Source organism: Euwallacea similis, chromosome 13 (assembly GCF_039881205.1).
Source record: "Euwallacea similis isolate ESF13 chromosome 13, ESF131.1, whole genome shotgun sequence".
NCBI lineage: Eukaryota > Metazoa > Arthropoda > Insecta > Coleoptera > Curculionidae > Euwallacea > Euwallacea similis.
The window spans coordinates 2,632,551-2,650,071 of NC_089621.1; the positions used below are offsets into that span (position 1 = coordinate 2,632,551).

Consider the following 17,521-nt stretch of genomic DNA (forward strand, 5'->3'; position numbering starts at 1 on the left):
TGTGATACCCATTATTACATTAAGGAGAAAGTTCACTAGAGTACTCTCAAAAGTTTCCTCAAAACGGATTTATAATGTAAAGTATTAATTTATTGTAACTATTTTTCTATCTGACCATATTTAGTTTGTAAAAGATGTACATAGCAAATTGGAAAATATAAGAAGAGTATAAAGCAAACGTCTATTTCTGAAGAATGAGCCATTAAATAGAATCTCAATCAATGCCTCAAAACAAGAAAATGGTGAAGAAACCAAATTACAAAAATCACAACACTCTGCTATAAAATTTTCATAGAATCGCCCTTTTTGCAAATAACAATTACTGACTTACCGGTATTCAGTTCCTGCTCGGCATTCTCGTCCTTGAGCGGTGAATCAAATAAGTGAAGGTACACCTCGATAGCGCACTTTGCGGCCTTGAAATAAAAAGGATGACCTCTCAATACGTCCTCCAAGCGGAGGAGTCCCACATATGAACGAAGAGTCATCTTGCGCATACAATATGTGTGGAAGTCAAATTGGTCCTCGATAATTTCTGAAAAGTGCTGCGAAAAAGTAATTGTTAATAAAAATTTCAAAACATAATATAAATGGTCTTACTCGATCTATTTCGTGGCACTTCTTTAGAGATTCTCCGTACTTCTCCTGTCGTTGATACGCCAGGGCACACTCGGTCTGGAACCACATACACTGCATTTCGTTCAAGTTTTCCATTGCCGATATGCCTTCCCTGGTGAACTTCGCACAGGTATCCTCAGCCTAAACAACAGATACATTTATCATGATATTCATTTGCCGAAGAAGAAAAAGAACTAACTTCTTTGACGAGATTCGCTCGTAGCATGTATTTGGCACACTTGGAATTTATATATCGGTCGGCGGTGTCCATAGCTTGGGCTTCGTCCACGCACTGATAAGCTTCGATTGGATCACCAGCATGCTGGATAAGATTCCAAGTTTTATTAGAAATAATGCAACGGACACAGAAACTGATTCTTACCTTATATATTCGGCCCTTAGTCACGAATAACTCGATAAGTGTGGGCGTGTGATCAATGGCAGTCTCAATATACTCTAAGGCTTTTTCGGTCTGTTTCAAATAATCATAATGTTGGGCCAAGTAGTAATAGACCCACAGAATTGCACTTGCAGGCTCTTTCGGCCCATTCGTCGACTCCGTGTCAGTATATTTGCACGCTTTAGTCAAGGATTCTACATAACCTACAGACAAACACATCTATAACAATGATATTCTAATCAAACTTGAGACTTACCTAAAACTAATTCCTCAATAATTTGCACTTTGCTTGAATCCTTATATAAACTTCTCAAGTCAACAAAGAGTGGAGGCACTCCCTTAGATAGGGCCTTTCGCATGTATTTATCCACCAAACCTCTAAACTGCTCACCAGTAGCATAATTTAATGGCAATCTATAATGGAAGACCATGTTCAAAAATACACTCCTCAGGTAATTGTCAACAAACCTTTTTGGGGGCATAGCCCGAGGGAACTTTTCGGCATACTTTAAATAAAACTCAACAATATCATCTTCTTTCACCAATCGCTTCGCCACAATCAAATTTTTATAGTACAAAGTGTTCTCAGGGTTTCTCAGTATTAGTTCCTCGTACACATCAGCAGCCTTATTAAAATTTTCCAGTCTTAAATAAAGATCTGCCAAGTTCTCTTTTAAGGTTAACTTATCGACAATTTGATCAGACAATGTTTCCAAATGCTTAAGGGCTTGTTTTAGATCACCTGACTCTCGAATTACTAAATTCTGGTAAAACAACAGTTCACTGTGTTCATAATCCAGATTGCTAAGGCGCTGAAGGGAATATTTTATATAAAAAAAAACATTAAATTTAACAAAATAAATGCACTTACCTGTTGTTGATCTAAGAAGGTATCCAATATGCTTAAGGCATTTTTATAATCCTCCAAAAGATGAAATGACATTGCATATCCAATCCAAGAAGCTCTCTGTGTAGGTCGAAGCATAAGCAGTTGATATCTAGTGTCCTACAAAGTCTCAATATTAAAAAACAACTGAAAACATCTTTCGAAAAAACTCACTCTGTAGCCCTCTAAATCACGCATTTGTATTTGGAGCAAAGAGAGATCCCTAAGAATTTGGATATTGTCTTTTTCCCACTTAAGGGCATTGCGGTAACACTTAATGGCTTCATCATATTTCTTGTCAGACCTTCAAACCATGCCATTTAAATTCAAACTCATTTATTTACTTAACTATACTACCTCTGCAACAATCCATATACATGCCAGCAAACATGGGACCTTATATCGCTTTTGAGGCCTCTACGAACATATTCATAAGCTTCCTCCTTGCGGCCAAGACAGTTCAGTGTCAATCCTTTCATTGCTAGGGTCTCTAAAAAGTACCATTAAGTGAGACTTGAGAATTTTCTGAGGGTCTTAAGACTAACCTCCATGTTCTTGATATTTTGGATTTGATAGGATCTGCTTAGCAAATTTCAGTCCATTTTTGTATTGTTTATGCTCATAGCTTTTCTAAAATAATTAAAATCAAAGAATAATTTAATATCTGAATTATCAAATGTGTGAATGGTTTAATTGCAAGTTAGTGACTGCTGGCTCAAACCCAGCCAAAGGTGGTGGACTTCTTCTATAACTTAAATCATTGTCCACCCTGGCATTAAAACATTCACACAAGATTTGTGGAATTGTGATTCCTGAGTATTCTGAAAAAGGATGTGAAAAAATTTTGTCAAATTTCAAAGTCAAAAATAGAATATTCAAGGATGATTCTGAGATTTGGGTAATTGATGTAATTCTTTATGGGTGGTTAATTTGAAGGGATATATATAAGTTTTGCTCTGGGTGCTATATAGACAAACAAAACCGAGTGCAAAAAAAGGATATTTGAAAATTCGACTCCCTCTGCAAGAAATTTCAGCCTCGACTTTGCTAGGGTTTTCAGACGATTTCGCACTAACCAAAATTCGTTTAAATAAAGCATTCTCCTTGGGGGGTAGAGGGTTACTCGAAGGCATCGTAAATCCTCACGAAACTTCAGGTTTTCGGCCGGTAAATAAATTTTTTTGGGAAATTAAAACCTCGTGGCCCCAAACCTCTACTTCAAACTCCAAAAATTGTCGATCAGATCTTGTCACGTGACTGGCCAAATCAAATGTCAAATATTAGGGATTTTCAAAGATGTAATAAATGTCGCAATGAAAATTCTAGAGCTGAAGCGAACAATCTACAAAATAGGTATTTTCCTTTCAGTATTTTTATTTAAATTATTTTTAATTTCTGGTTGTATATTTCATTCGCAATTAATCAATTCATTCATTCACGTAAATTCGTAAAAGTCATTGATGTGCTAATTTAAAATGAGCGAGTAAAAATGAATTAACTTTTAGGGAAAAAATAAAAGTTTAAAAATTGTGTTCGTGACACTTATGGTATAGCATTGTATACTTCGTCCAGCGCCAACAGTTCTCGATCCAGAGCAAAGAGAGTAGTCAATTGATGTTGAAGATATTCTGCCCATCATACTTGAATATATTGATACCGAGGCAACCACCAATGAGTATCTATCTAACCTCAATTTAAATTTGAAGAAGTACTGAAAGGTCTTCGTTTCAAAGTAGTGTTTAGACGTTTTAAAATTATTGGAAAACTTCCCATATTTTCCTTAATCCGCGATGAGCGGATCATAGTAAAGTAATATATTTGTAGATGTTCATCTACTTTAGCTGATAATTTGATTAAATAAAGTGCTTAAAAGGAAATATTAAGGAAAAATGTCTGTTACTTACGTAAAAGTGATTTCTCTTATATTATCTGAAAGATTTGGTCCTGTAGTGGCAAATGTTGGGACTTATTTATTGAAGAATCAAAGATGCCCCCTTTTATTCATTAAAAGGGGCACAAATTTACCTCTATCAAAGGTTTGTAGCAGAGAAATTCCACATTAAACTCCCTATGTGCTTCCCATTAAAAACAATACTTTATGTTTCCCAAAAATGAAAATTAAGCTTTAAAATCACGTTTTCAGGTGAAAGAGTCTTTATGCATTCTTATAAAATACCGTCTAGTCACTTTTAAACCAAACAAAAATGAAAACTTGGCAAACTACATGCTGGATGCTGAAAATGTATTGTTAATGCTCAGATACCCAAAATACTTAAACCATACCAAACAACACTTCGGCGACGAATCTGAAATGATCATTGAAGAAATTTTGCAAAGAGGTAGTCAATAATTAAAAGTTTCAACAGCAAATAGTGGCAAAATAGAATTTTAGGATACTGGACAGCCTCAGAACTAATCCTGAAGGTGTATCAAAGACTCTCTAAGAACAAGGACAAATCTCCAATAATGAGCAACATAAAAGATAAACTTGTTTACTTGATAACAGCAAAATATCTCCAAAGAGTTCCATATTCAAGGGAAGAACTGCCAGTCCCTAATTTGATAGTTCAAGAAGATGAAATGCATGTATTGCCTCCTCTTGATATTAAAATTTTAATTGCATTTCAAAGTGATAAATCTGTGATTTTGCCAGGTAAACATATTTGATAAAGGTCAATTTCATTTCTGAGTTGTTACAATTTTTACAGACAAAAATGTATATTGGACTGTAAAATTTGATAGATTCCATCAGGATATGAGGGATAAAATTATAGTGAATTCTTGTGCTAGGAAATTTGATGAAAATGCAGCAGAAATTGTCAAGTAAGAATTTGTATGTCTTGAAAATTATTTCTTTAAAAGCATGAGTTTCAGGTTATTTTTGAGACAAATGTATATAAGAACTGACCCTTGGGCTAATGTCTCCAGTCTTATTCCTGCAATTGAAATAAAAGATATCCTAAAAAAGCAGGCAGGGAATTCTCCTGCACTAGCATTTTTTGAACAATATCTCAGTATTTTGGGTAAAAACTGTTTTCTAATACATTATTTTTGTTGACTCAAAACTGCTTTATATAGACCAGGACAACAGTAAAATATTGAGGAAAGCAGTTGACGCTAGTGGGGGCTCTTATCAAATCCATTTAAAAGAGGCATTTACACAGTTTGCCTGGGAAGTAGTGGAGCAAGTTGTCTTAGAGAAACTTGACACAAAGGCGGCAAGGATCTTCAGGTATTAAATTCGTTTAAAATTAACTTTATTTAAACATACATATTGCAGACTTGTAAAGTTAAAACCGTATATTGAACCGGAAGAAATACAACAGCTGGCAATGATCCCCGCTAAAGATGCCAAGAGGTTATCTTATCAGCTTTATGATGAGAATTTTTTGCAAATACAGGTACGGTCATTGATTCTCTCAGAGGCAATTGCATTTATTTGATTTAACAGGAACTGAGGAAAACATCTTCGAATAACGGGCCTACAAAAAATTTATCCCTGTTTCACATACAGTTAGATAGTGTGGTGAGGATGTTGTTGGAAATGTGTTATATGTCGCTATTTAATCACATTACACGCAAGAACCACGAGAGGCACCTAAATAAAAGGATTATAGAAAAAAAACAAAGAGTCGAAACGATTATAACATCTATGAGGGCTCAAGGAGTCCCAGAAGCACAACTTGCAGATGTAATTTGATAATATATAAAGCTGAAATTGTATAAGATAATTTATTTTGCAGATAAGCGATATGATCACTCCCCCAGAGAAGGAAATACTGGAAAATGTAGATAAGATGATGAAAAAGCTCCATACAGTGGAATTGGAAATTGACGAGACTATTTTTATGTTAAAAATGTTTTTAATTTATTTTTAATAAAGTTTTTGTTATTTTTGAGTCTTTTCTTTAATTGCGGAGTGTATTCCCAAACAAGGAAATGCAAAAAAAAAACGAATAATTCAAGCGTATAGAACATATTTAATTAGGGAGTGTCAGAAGAAATAAAAATCACGCTTATCTAACTAAGTCGCACAGCGAACACGAAGGCCTAGCAGGTAATTAATATCCGGTAAAAGCGCACCCCTAGCCACACATAAACGTGCAAATTAACAAATTTTAAGGTTTCTGGGTCAACACTAGGAACACTGTAAAAAGGTCAGTCATGAAACGCGACCATTTAATACCTTTGTCCCCTGTGGGTGGAGGGTGAAGTATGGTTAAGCTCAAGCCCCGCTAAAATTTGTGACATGGTAGAAACATATAAAACGACCCAGGTGGATGATGGGCATGTCTTAAAATCAAGTTACCTGGTCGAATTTCGTGTGGAAGACGCGAAGGACGACCTGAAAGTTGGTTCTTTGGTTGGGTAACTTTTTGAGGCTAAACTGGTTGCACCATTAAGGCGGGCCTCGAGCTAGGAGCTACGTGAAAGCAGCTGTAAAGGCAGCTTTCAATGGGAAGGACCGGTGTAGTGCAACAAAGCTAAAGCGCATGCTGTTTTCAAGTCTTTACCATTTACACACCAGTTGCCTTTACAACACTGCCGAGAAAACTGCGAGCAAGCGCGATCGTAAACGCGGAAAAATCGAAAAATTTCGTTAAAAATATTCTTTTAGAGTTATACCCCCTTGTGTCTCATAAAAAAATTCAGTGCAATCAATTAAACAGGATTAAAGCCCCACTTGGTAATCCGAAGGTAAGGTGAATGCTATTTATAACACATTAAAATTGAAGTTAATTAGTCACAAGCAGTACAATTTACAACAATCATGTTTCTCCACCACAAAATTGTCTTATGCAGTAATAATATAGAAAGTCTATCTGAGGTCATAGATCGCTGTAGTAATATTTCAATAAGCTCAACCAAACAATAATCGAATATTGAATGCCTTCGAGCCCAAAGGAAGAGCTATACCACCTATTAAAGAACCGTTAGATATTCTTCGCACTGACATGAGTTGCGGTTTGATTAAAAATTAATCGAGATTTCTAAGTTGATGACTTCTTCCTCACAAACTTCAAGAAACTGTATTATCATAAACTTCAAGAAACTGTGTTATCACTACAGTAACTATATGCGTACTCTGCAGCAGCAGTAATTTGGCTTCATTTTGGAATCCATAAAGAACGGAATAGAGGTTTTGAAAAGACACAGTACTTTCCAGCTTCCTCAAGCAATTAATTCATTCAGTAATGCACTTTAAGATGTCATAATCCGCCTTCAATTGATAAAACCATCGCTCAGTTAATGACTAATCGCGCGTGGGTTTGTTGGAGGCAAACAGCACATTCGCAGGTTTTCAGAATGAATGATTTCTTCAGCATTAATGAAATTACTCATATGGCACTGTGATTAATTATTCGCATTAATCATGCAAAAGCGTCTTCTAGGAACACAGATTCAATCAATTTCGCCCTAAACTGGTGAATGTCAAAGAATTTTTTTACACTTATCTGATCATGTTACAGTCAGTAAACCACAAAAGCTCGTCAGAAAGGTCGTTGATTCCCAGGCACGGCACAAAGCTCAATTTACCCAGAAATGCAAAAAAGGCAAAGGAAACAATGATATTGTTTGTTATAAGAGCGCACTTAACTTGGGCGGATGCAGCATCTTGTGTTAAAACTAATGCAAAACAGGAAACCTCGGCTCATTTAACTTTTATGTACGTCGACTATGACTCCCTAGTGGACCTATGAAATTCGGGGCGAAAGTCACAGACAAGAAATTAACGCATAGAGACTACAACAAATCCTACGATATCGGAAGTAATCAAGAAAGGGTGGACTCTGCATCCCCATAATGAAAGGAGCAGCAGCAGCATTTAATTAATTCAAGCCCTCTGATTCTATTGAGATATATTGCGAAAGCTCGGGGGTAAATCTTCAAAATTTCAGTTAAATGAAGATTAACAGTTCTTTGATGTTGCAAGTTAATTGGCACCTCGATAATAACCAGACGCTCTGAATTTTTCACTCGATGGCCACTTGAAGCCCAAGCAGATTAAAACATAAATAATCCCTGACATGCCTGAATTTTTTTTTTACTGTTCTCCACATCTAGAGAAATCCTCATGTGCGACCCTCGAATAAAGGAATTCGGGATGAGAGTGCAAACTCTCACGGTAAACGAATCTATTGGCGAATAAGGGGGAAAATCCGTACTGTCTAATTATATACAGGGGTTGAACACAAATACCTGATGTCACGTACGAAAGAAATAAACGCTCCGAAGATGTATGGGATTAAAATTTGTTTATGAAGAGCTTTAAGGGGGATTAATGAGGCATTTGTGAAAGCATTTCTCTCAAAAGTGATGGACAACCGGGCTTTGGCTGAGGAGCTACGGGAGAGTGCTAAAATCGGGATAAGAAATTGTCAAAGGGTCGTCCATAATACATTGTTAGGCTTCGATATCTATCACCCCCTCACATCAGAAATATCGATTTATTCGAAGGAGTAAAAATACTTTCTTCAATTGAACTGTGTGTTCAGGCAAAATGATTACAATCATTATTGACCTTATTGAGGGCGAGGTTGGGTGACGATCCAGGGCGGCAGACCAAGAAGGGTGACGCACTTCCCGTGGCGGCTATTTTTCTTAGCAGGAGAGAGCTGGCGATGGAAAATCTCGCCCAGGACGCCAGACTTGCTAAGGCCGGCCCTGATCACAATCGCAGAAGCTCGATTGAAGCAGAAAAATATAGGGCAATACGCCTATGATGTGTCACCTTATAACCCTTTCTCTCACCAGTTCTTGGAGCATTAAAGAGTCATGGCCATGCTAGCATAATATGAATATAAATAGAAATGAAATCAGCGTCCGTTTAGGTCATTTCCCCCTAATATGGCTGAAATGGCGGGTGCAACGAGACGAGGAGAATGTACATAACCAAAGTGGCCATAATTGTCCTTTATGTAACGGGACATTTTATTATCCGAAACTGTGTTATTAAAACTCCATTTTCAGTTATTGCATTATACCGATAACCTTGCCGTTAACGTACTCAACAAAAACACATTTACATATTATCGTTAAAGTTATTAAGTATTACGAACGATGGAAAGTGTTTTGTATCTGATGGTGTCATTGCTCAATGGCGATTCACTGTTGAAGCCCTAAATAGACCCATAAACACATTCCAAGTGCATTCAATTTGTTTATGCAATTCTCGAGGTATTTACGATAAACCGGCAGCTGAACTGTAATAAACACTCAATACTTCTGAACAATCAAAACTGTTTGTTAAAGTCGGAATATGATAGCTGTCGGTACTGCTACTTAGACACACGAAAAAAATTACACTCAGGGCCGCTTAAGATAAATTTCTTTGAAAATAGTGCCTGTATGTCTCATTGAGTACCACCCTGGAAAACTAATAATTTTAACCCACATATTCGTTAAACGAGACATGCGAGGCAACATTTAAAATGGGTGACATCATTTCTTGTAATGGACACAGTTGGAAACGATACTCGCCGTGTATTTTATTTACCGAGTATTTTTGGCTTAACGGAGAGGGGGGAATTTATTTACATGTCTTTATTGTCAACATTCTTGTTAAATCAATAGAGCGAGATCAATTTTACTATGCTAATCATCAGCATTGATCGAAAAACTAGAATATCAAGCTATTAGCAGTAACACCGGCGAGGGATCAATGCCGAGCCTTAATAACTCCATTACTTAATTGTGCGTAATTACCTGTTTGTCCTAGTTAGGTATGATTTACATTCATTCGTATTGGCAGCGAGGAGCCAGTAAACATGACAAGTTTTACATGTTAATGCTTTAGCACAACGGATGCTTACTTACCTATATGTAGTCGGAGGTATCGGTTTTCTTTCGTTTTTCTTTTGAAATTACCGAGCGTATTCGACAATACCGTTTTCACCCTGAAAGATAATTAAATATAAAATTAGCCAAAGATAGTCCAAAAACAGTTATTTTCCTATAAACATGGTCCCAACGCAAATCCAAATACTACACGAAGTTTTTTAACACACGGTACCAGTTTATGTGAAAAATATCCTTTTTTTTATATTTTAAAAAATTAGAAGAACAAACCAAATAGAACTCAAAAATTCAATTAAATAGAAGTGAAGCTTTAAAGTCTATAAAAATGCTTTAAAGTGGTTTTCATCACCTAAGGTACATGAATCCACCTTTTCTCTAAATGACTGCCGAACTCCTTCGAAAACGGCAGGATTCTCTTTAATGCCCCGTATTTCGTATATTAAGCGATTTCGATTATATGTTTATCCTTTTTTCCTTATTTTGACTAAGTAAATATATAAATAATATAATATATAAATTGGGTTGCATATTTTACACCGCTTTTTGATTTTTACGTCCACCATATTATCCACAAATGTGTTCATGTTCGGGTCTAATTGAGGCAAGATAATAGTTTTTGCCTATATACCGGGCGACTCATTTCTAATTGAATGCAATCGATTTCCCGCGATTCCGAATCCGTCTCTGTCCAAATAGCCAAAAAGCAATAAACTTTATTACAAAAATTTGTATAAAAATACGTCGTTTCTGCAACTTCTGGCCGCAGTTTAGATGATGTATTAACCAAAAGCGAGTCCAAATATCTAAAAATAATGATGACTGTTAGGCCAGTGAATATGGTGTCAAATGTCAGGGTATTCGGTCATTAAGCTATCTCTTATTTATAAATAAAATTAGCATTTAATGCGTTCGTTAGCGGGATATATCATGGAACGTGGTTTTGTTTATAACGATTTTGTGATTTTAACGTGGGATTACATAATTCAGGAGATGATCGAATTGGTTTATCTCATGTCCCTTACTATGTGCGAAATACGAGAGTTGTTAAAAAAAAAACTAAAATCCGTTTCGGTTGGGAAGCCCTGCGAACACAAACATTTTGCACCCCTTTGAAAACTTAATGCGATATTAAATACCCAGACCATCTGTCGCCCATATTAGCAAATCAAACAAATCTACTTCCACTATGGATTTGTGGTTACAGAAGTAGCTCAATTGTATTAATATCGTCGTCTTCCTAGCGGAAGCGTGACTCAATTCTCTCGATTTTTTGAAATAACAAAAAAAGTCTAAATATAAAATAGTGCGTGTGAAAACAAAATAAATCCAAACGTGAGTCCCCGAAAGCACGGCATACGGTCGGTGCCAAAATGTTTATTTCGAAAATATTTTTGGTGCTTTGGTCTGCGACAAGACCATTTGTTGAATCGACGTATCCGTTCCTTTTGTTAACGGGCTGTCTTCATAAATTTCCGAACAACAGATTAAACAAATACGCCTCTAATTATATCTTTAGTTACATAAGTATCAGAATCATAACCAATTTATTTTAATTCGGGGCAAAACAAACAGGAAAACGAAAAGCAAAACAGCGACTTCGGCATTAAAACACAGTGAAGCTCCTCATAAAGTGTTATTATTTCTCGTAAAAACTCCCCTATTTTTATCGACTCACGAAGGAAATCAATAGAAAAGTGGAGCGGTTTTGTTTGACTCGAAGTTTGGCCTAATTTTGACACCGTTTATTATCTCATGGCTCAGCAGGCCTATTGTGGGCTTCTCCCCTTAAAACCAATCTCCACAAATGAGTAAGCGACTCGACAATAATCAAAACACATTGAAAAACTCGTCGCGGGTTTACGTAACATGTTCACAAAGGCATTTCCAATTAAAATGAAATGGAAATGAAAACGCGATGTACTTTTACGTTCCTTTTAAGGCAATGATGAATGAACTGGCCGCTTAGGAACAAATCAGCATTGACCTTCAGTTAAGAGGAACTGACACCTGTATAAGAAGAGGAACTGACGCTTGTATAAGAAACAGAATTGACATCTGCATAAGAAATGGTTTAAGTTTGGAATTTTAGCGTCTAGCAGATGCGCTGAATGCTTTAAGTGAAGCAAGACAATGCGCGTCAGAGACAGCTTACTACTCCAAATGTCCAATGTCCACAGATTACTCCATATGAATTTGGCTTACATGTCAAAACCCAATATGATTTTCCCTTTAATTTCTTCAGTTATCTCAACTGCTCTAATCGTTACTCTCTATTACCTACAGCAACATCAGCCTTATGGGAGGGCTAGGTAGGACGACCGCCCAAGGCGGTGGATTTTCTTGATCAGTAACGATAGAGGGTGACGATTAAAAATTTCACCCAGAGTGCCAGATTTACTAAGACCGACTCTGTTCTACAATGGCCGAGGTTTCTCATATCAACATCGTTATTTGCCCACCCTGTACCTACCTTTGCGTAGCCGCTAAAAATTCCAAACTCAAACCAGTATAAAAGGAAACCTTGGTGTGGCAAAAACTTGCAAACCATTAATATTGATTCAGTACTTCCCTCCAATGGTCGGTGCAGCTTGGATGAGACAAAGCGGTTATGGCCCAGCCGACATTTCAAAGGTCCCCTTATTGACGGCTATTCCAGCTCTTTATTGCCACGCTGTTTTATTACTTTAAATGATCCTCGAATGACCTTTAATGTAGTTAATCAGTACATTTAATCGAAACCGATGCTATAAGTCGCAATTTTATATTTTTTGCAGATGAGCCGAGTCAACAACATACACCGAACCAGCCAGAGATGAGAGAGCCGCATCAGTATCAAGAGGTTACTTAGTAAGGCCACAAAAATGAAGATAGAGTGGATTAATACCAACTTGCTGACGCTAAAATGTGTCCTGTTCTTGTTTTTCGGAGGTAACTTTTGGTTGTCCCGGTTACTTTCATTTATTAATGAAGAGTTTTTCAGCCCTTGGGTCCATACTCCCCTTTCTCCCCCTTCAAATGAGCGCCCTAGGAATGTCAAAAGATGAAGCGGTTATAGTCTCAGGCATCGCCCCTCTGATTGCTTTAATTGGCCCATTAGTAGCAGCCCCCCTAGCTGACAGATTAGCAGGTAAATATCACCTTCTACAATCATTCTAAATCTCCATCTATGATATATTTCAAGGAGGCTTTGGTGGGGCCCCAAGAAGTAAAACTGGGCGCTATTTACGGGTAATGATAGCAGTCTGTTTTTTGCTGGTCGCGATAATTTATCGGCTGCTCACTCTGATTCCTCCCATCGTAAGTGTTACCAGAACACTGTAATTTCAATGAAACACTAACCTTATGCTACTACAGATGAGAAGTCCCCCTAATGTTTCGTTTATGTGCGATGAGGCTGGAGGGTTCATTCTTCAAGATAGGTGCGGTGCTGAGAAAACCTGCTACAACTGGGGATCAGGGGTATTTAGTCACGCTGAAAATCTTCAATCATATAAATGAGTACACTTACAGAAAGGTTCAGTTTTGGTAAGAAACTGCATATTTTCCTGCAACGCCACTTCTGCATATAAAGGCGAATCTAGTACAATGCCTCCTGTTGAAGAAGTAAGCTCTGAATATGCCGATGACTACTACGATGCAGGGAACAATGTTGTTAACGAACCTGAGGGGGTAAATTAACAAAGTAATTGTTGTTTCATTCAATTCACCTTCATGAATCATAGGTCGCCCCTTCTCAAATTCCAGTAGAATACCTTCCAGAGCCCTACCCTCACATGTGTTTCCAAAACGCAAGTGGAGGCACAGTGTGCGAAGTCTACACTGAATTCTATGCAATTAAGTTGAGTTTAGGGCTCAGGCCCACTTTAGAATCTCCAGACAATGATACTGATTCTACATGCAAATATCCTTTCGGTATGTTTCTTTGAAGCAATAGAAACTTAAATAAATATAACTATGTAAAAATCAAGATGAGCCCTTCAGCTGCCGAATACCTCCTATAAAGGCAGAAGAACTCCGACGTGAATTCGGGGGTGAAGATTGCCATCCTGTGGTTGTTTGTGAGATTCAAGATCCCTACAACAACACTGACTCCCTTCTAAAAAGGTCCCAATGCGGATATGACAACATTAGCTTTTGGTTAGTCGGATATTACATTCTTAAGGATAATTTAATTTTATATAATTCCAGGCTGTACTTGTTCATGAAGTCATCTGGAGATATCTTCATAGCAGCTTCTGTGACTCTCTTGGGGACTGCAATTGTAATAGCAACGAGGGAGACTTCCACTGGACGAGGAGACATTGGAAAGCAATTTGCCTGTGGAGCTTTAGGATTTGGACTTTTTGCCGCTTTGATCGGAGGATTTGCTGCAGGACGGTTCTATCCAGGAGTTATTTGCTTCACAACTTTACTATTTTTGGCTATCGTTATTATATTAGCTGATGAGTAAGCGTTTTTGCTTTCCTTAAAGAAAAATACTGTAATGCTTTTCTATCAGGAAAATGCCTCTAAGCCCTCCAGAATGGTGGTGGCACACTAGATGTGGGCTCCTAGCCCTACCCATGTCTTCAGTAAGGAAATATGGACTGGAAACGGCGGCTTTGGGGATTATATTGCTCTTGTTGGGAGTATTTTGGAACGCCATTGATTCATTCTTGCCATGGTGTGTTTTATACCTCTTTAGATGTTTGTTTGCAATAGTGGAATGTCTTTTACAGGCACGTTGCTAAATTGCCAGAAGGAAATTCTCTCATTATCGGACTAGCAGTAACAGTAGCCGCAATACCAGGTGTTATTTTCCTGATCTTTGCAGAGAAGATTGTGGACTACTGCGGCCATTCAAATATACTCATATTTTGCTTCGTTAATTATATCTGTCATCACTTAAGTATGCATTAGCCAGGTGTCCCATGCAGGAATCCATAGTGTCGGGATCCTGGAAACGATAAGATATACAGTTGATTAAAAGGAAAAAAGAAGTGAAAAGGAATAAAAAAAATAGTGCCTCCGATTCCAATCCAAAAGATCTAGGACCGTATTTACAAAAATTAATTTGATGCCTACTGCAAAAAAAAGAAATGTCGGATTTTAAATATGATAGTGCCATTTTTAATAGGATACAAAGCACTCAAAATGCTTAATTTTTTTTCGATTTAACCTTCTTTGTATGTTCTAATGTTTCCAAAATCTCTATACTGTTCATTCTTAGACTGGGGCACGCTGTATAACTTAGGGAATCGAAGGTTTACGTGCAATATTTGTATTGCAGCACTAATTTGCATTGAAAACGCAACTTTCATATTCCTCTGCGAATTCCTGGAGATCTTTACACTCCATGTGATGTACGTCACTGCTGTCCTCTACTTGAGACATTTGGTGCCTCGAAAATTCACTGCCTGTGGTCAAGCCCTGCCCGTCGTTGCGCATTTTTGCATAGGTGAGATATTAATTTTGTTTCACTAACAAGCGATAATGAAATTAATGTTGTAGGTCGCTGTATAGGTGCCTTTTTGGGTGGGATAGCTTATAATGAATACCCTTCTAATTTTAATAGGGTGCACCAATGGTTCACTATAGCTGCTGCGATTGTGGCTTTTATTTATTACATTGCTTACCACTTTTATTTGAAACCGAAATGCGGGGCACCCGTCCATTTACCGCCAGACCCCGCACCAGCCGTTGTTCAAAGTAAGTAATGATAGTGTACTTTCAGAAGTTTTTAATAATTCATTTTTAAGGCATGAACGGCAACGGCTCTTACACTCCTCTGCGAGTATACCACAACAGCAAATCAAAAAAAGGACATTTTCGATATTAGATTTTTATTAATTTATATACTGTAGCTGTTAAGCAACTACGAAACTCAAAGCTTTATTGTTTTTTCTATAATGTTAATGTATATCTTTTCTCTATAATGTTAATGTATATCGTTGCAATTAATACTTTGCAAGCGTGTGTGTGGATATAAGTGCGCAAAATCACGAATTATTAATAAGAATTATTCTGTTTTGTTTAGGCTTTATTTTTGACAAAACATTAGACTCTTTCAAGATTTGTTTTAATGGCATCTAAGAATTTGTATTTTATTGTTTTCCTTGAGTTTTATTTTCTTTATAAATTGACCATCATTTCTCTACTCTATTTTGGTATATTTTTAATTTTCCAATAAACTATTATGAAAATTTTGTTTTTTATTGATTCACAACGTTATAATAATTAAATTAAAAATTAAACAAAGTGTATTTACATAAAAGCTAAAGAAAAGTAAATAATCTTTATTCACTGACAAATGCAGCTAGACCCAGAACATACTTAGAAGAAAATATAGAGCTGAATCTTAACTGGACACATCACAACATTTATCCAAACACCAACTAATGTTTTGTAGTGTCATTTGCAGGGATAATTGGTAATGCAGGCTTTTCAGTTATTGTAGTAACAACTTCTGGTAATGCAGGTACTGTATTGGGCACATGAAAGAAATAAAGCATAAACCCTGCAGTGAGGAACAAATGGCAAGCCACAATACCAATTATCAAAAAGAATTTATGCCTGGACAGCCTCAAGGCAGGCATAAGAGTTAATAAAAGCACTGAGCCTGAAATAAAGGCTGCAATAAGTACTAAAAGCCACTGAAGGAGATTGATTTGAATGGACCACAAGACTGCTGCAGGAATGTATATAAAAAGGGAATAACCATAGATGCAAATTAACTCCAAAGCACCTGGAGTAATGTTGTCTTGTTCCAACTCCTCAATATCACTTGTAATTGAAGTGTACCTTAATACCCCATAAAGGACCAAGGGAATTAAAGTGACATACAAGCAAATGGTAGTTGCAGCATATGATACTAAATGGAAGTCATACTTCCAATGGTATTTTGTGCTTGCATGTTGCAAATAATTAGCTACATTACCACTAATGGCTATAGTGAAAATTAAAGTAACACATATCCAAAAAGGTCCATACAAATCCGGTTTTGCCCTCAAGTGATGTTTCAAAGAATTATCCCATTTTGGAGTCACTGAGGCAAAAATCCTTTCCAATACATCTTTTGTGTCCACATCAAAAAACTTTTGATAATATTCTATTGTCCAAAAGGACTTCTGCGGAGGCACTTCTGCAAGAACATTTTCTCAGGTTGGTCATAACATTTCAATAGCATACTTACCTGGGTCAATACTACTCCCAAAATCCTGAACATTGCCAGGACTAGGACTTCCTGACTGCTGCATACTGCCTGATAATGGGAAACTATGCGAAGCACTGGATTTTATATTTCCTGAAACGTCAATCTGCGATGCGGGCACTGATACTGTAGTGTTGTTTATAGTATTGTGTACTGGAACTGTGGGATAGTCTTGGAAGGAAAGCAAGTCATCTGTAGGGACTTCCTGGAGATTTGACATTGCAGGCGGGTCCTCGGGGATGCTAACTGACTTTTTTTCACTTAAGGAACTACGTTGCTTTATTTGTTTTCATTACAGGAAAATTGGGATTTCTAGAAAAATATCAAATAGATCAGAACGCAAAATTAAAAGAAAACGAGAAAAGTGACATTATTGAACCCACTAACAGCTGATTGTCAAATCAAAAGAAATTTTGACAATCTCCTACTGCGTTCTACTCGGAAGCTGACGCTATCCTCTTCTATACAATGTTACCCGATAAAGGTGACGACGAAACATGTAATGTTCGCTCAGGTGATGGTGATCCACGCTAAGCGGTACGCCATCTGACGAAAATATTTGAAACTGTTATGGATCAGTTAAATCTACAGAGTGATTTTTTCCTGGGGTCACGATCCCGTTTTTTAC

General features: G+C 37.0%; 4 protein-coding genes across 5 annotated transcripts in view; 2 read left to right on the forward strand and 2 right to left on the reverse strand.

The window, feature by feature from the left end:
• Positions 1-3,150, reverse strand: part of Naa15-16 (N-alpha-acetyltransferase 15/16) — a 30,060-nt gene extending 26,910 nt beyond the window's left edge. For both annotated transcript variants that reach the window (XM_066396535.1, XM_066396534.1), the window contains exons 1-11: positions 2,981-3,150; positions 2,450-2,534; positions 2,262-2,394; positions 2,079-2,208; positions 1,890-2,024; positions 1,487-1,830; positions 1,275-1,432; positions 1,001-1,221; positions 818-940; positions 601-759; positions 332-545 (exon numbers count right to left, since the gene is read on the reverse strand). In XM_066396535.1, the coding sequence (XP_066252632.1) occupies positions 332-545; positions 601-759; positions 818-940; positions 1,001-1,221; positions 1,275-1,432; positions 1,487-1,830; positions 1,890-2,024; positions 2,079-2,208; positions 2,262-2,394; positions 2,450-2,534; positions 2,981-3,037 (1,759 nt within the window). In that variant the 5' untranslated portion in view covers positions 3,038-3,150. The remainder of the gene's footprint in view (positions 1-331; positions 546-600; positions 760-817; positions 941-1,000; positions 1,222-1,274; positions 1,433-1,486; positions 1,831-1,889; positions 2,025-2,078; positions 2,209-2,261; positions 2,395-2,449; positions 2,535-2,980) is intronic.
• A 469-nt stretch (positions 3,151-3,619) lies between these two features.
• Positions 3,620-5,803, forward strand: Polr3C (RNA polymerase III subunit C). Its single transcript, XM_066396523.1, has 9 exons — positions 3,620-3,940; positions 4,048-4,243; positions 4,297-4,557; positions 4,613-4,727; positions 4,779-4,927; positions 4,983-5,136; positions 5,185-5,305; positions 5,356-5,595; positions 5,648-5,803. The coding sequence occupies exons 1-9, from the start codon at positions 3,794-3,796 to the stop codon at positions 5,780-5,782; spliced, it is 1,518 nt and encodes a 505-aa protein (XP_066252620.1). The 5' UTR covers positions 3,620-3,793; the 3' UTR covers positions 5,783-5,803.
• Positions 5,804-6,418: 615 nt separating this feature from the next.
• Positions 6,419-15,886, forward strand: SP1173. The gene is made up of 14 exons (XM_066395974.1): positions 6,419-6,602; positions 12,479-12,632; positions 12,685-12,831; positions 12,886-13,001; positions 13,059-13,163; positions 13,215-13,373; positions 13,427-13,616; positions 13,673-13,841; positions 13,893-14,150; positions 14,203-14,367; positions 14,423-14,592; positions 14,974-15,141; positions 15,195-15,392; positions 15,443-15,886. The coding sequence occupies exons 2-14, from the start codon at positions 12,566-12,568 to the stop codon at positions 15,520-15,522; spliced, it is 1,992 nt and encodes a 663-aa protein (XP_066252071.1). The 5' UTR covers positions 6,419-6,602; positions 12,479-12,565; the 3' UTR covers positions 15,523-15,886.
• A 183-nt stretch (positions 15,887-16,069) lies between these two features.
• Positions 16,070-17,273, reverse strand: LOC136412814 (protein YIPF1). The gene is made up of 2 exons (XM_066395975.1): positions 16,876-17,273; positions 16,070-16,824 (listed from the first exon to the last, which is right to left on the reverse strand). Exons 1-2 carry the CDS (start codon positions 17,111-17,113, stop codon positions 16,079-16,081), a joined length of 984 nt encoding a protein of 327 aa, XP_066252072.1. The 5' UTR covers positions 17,114-17,273; the 3' UTR covers positions 16,070-16,078.
• Between the last annotated feature and the right edge of the window lie 248 nt (positions 17,274-17,521).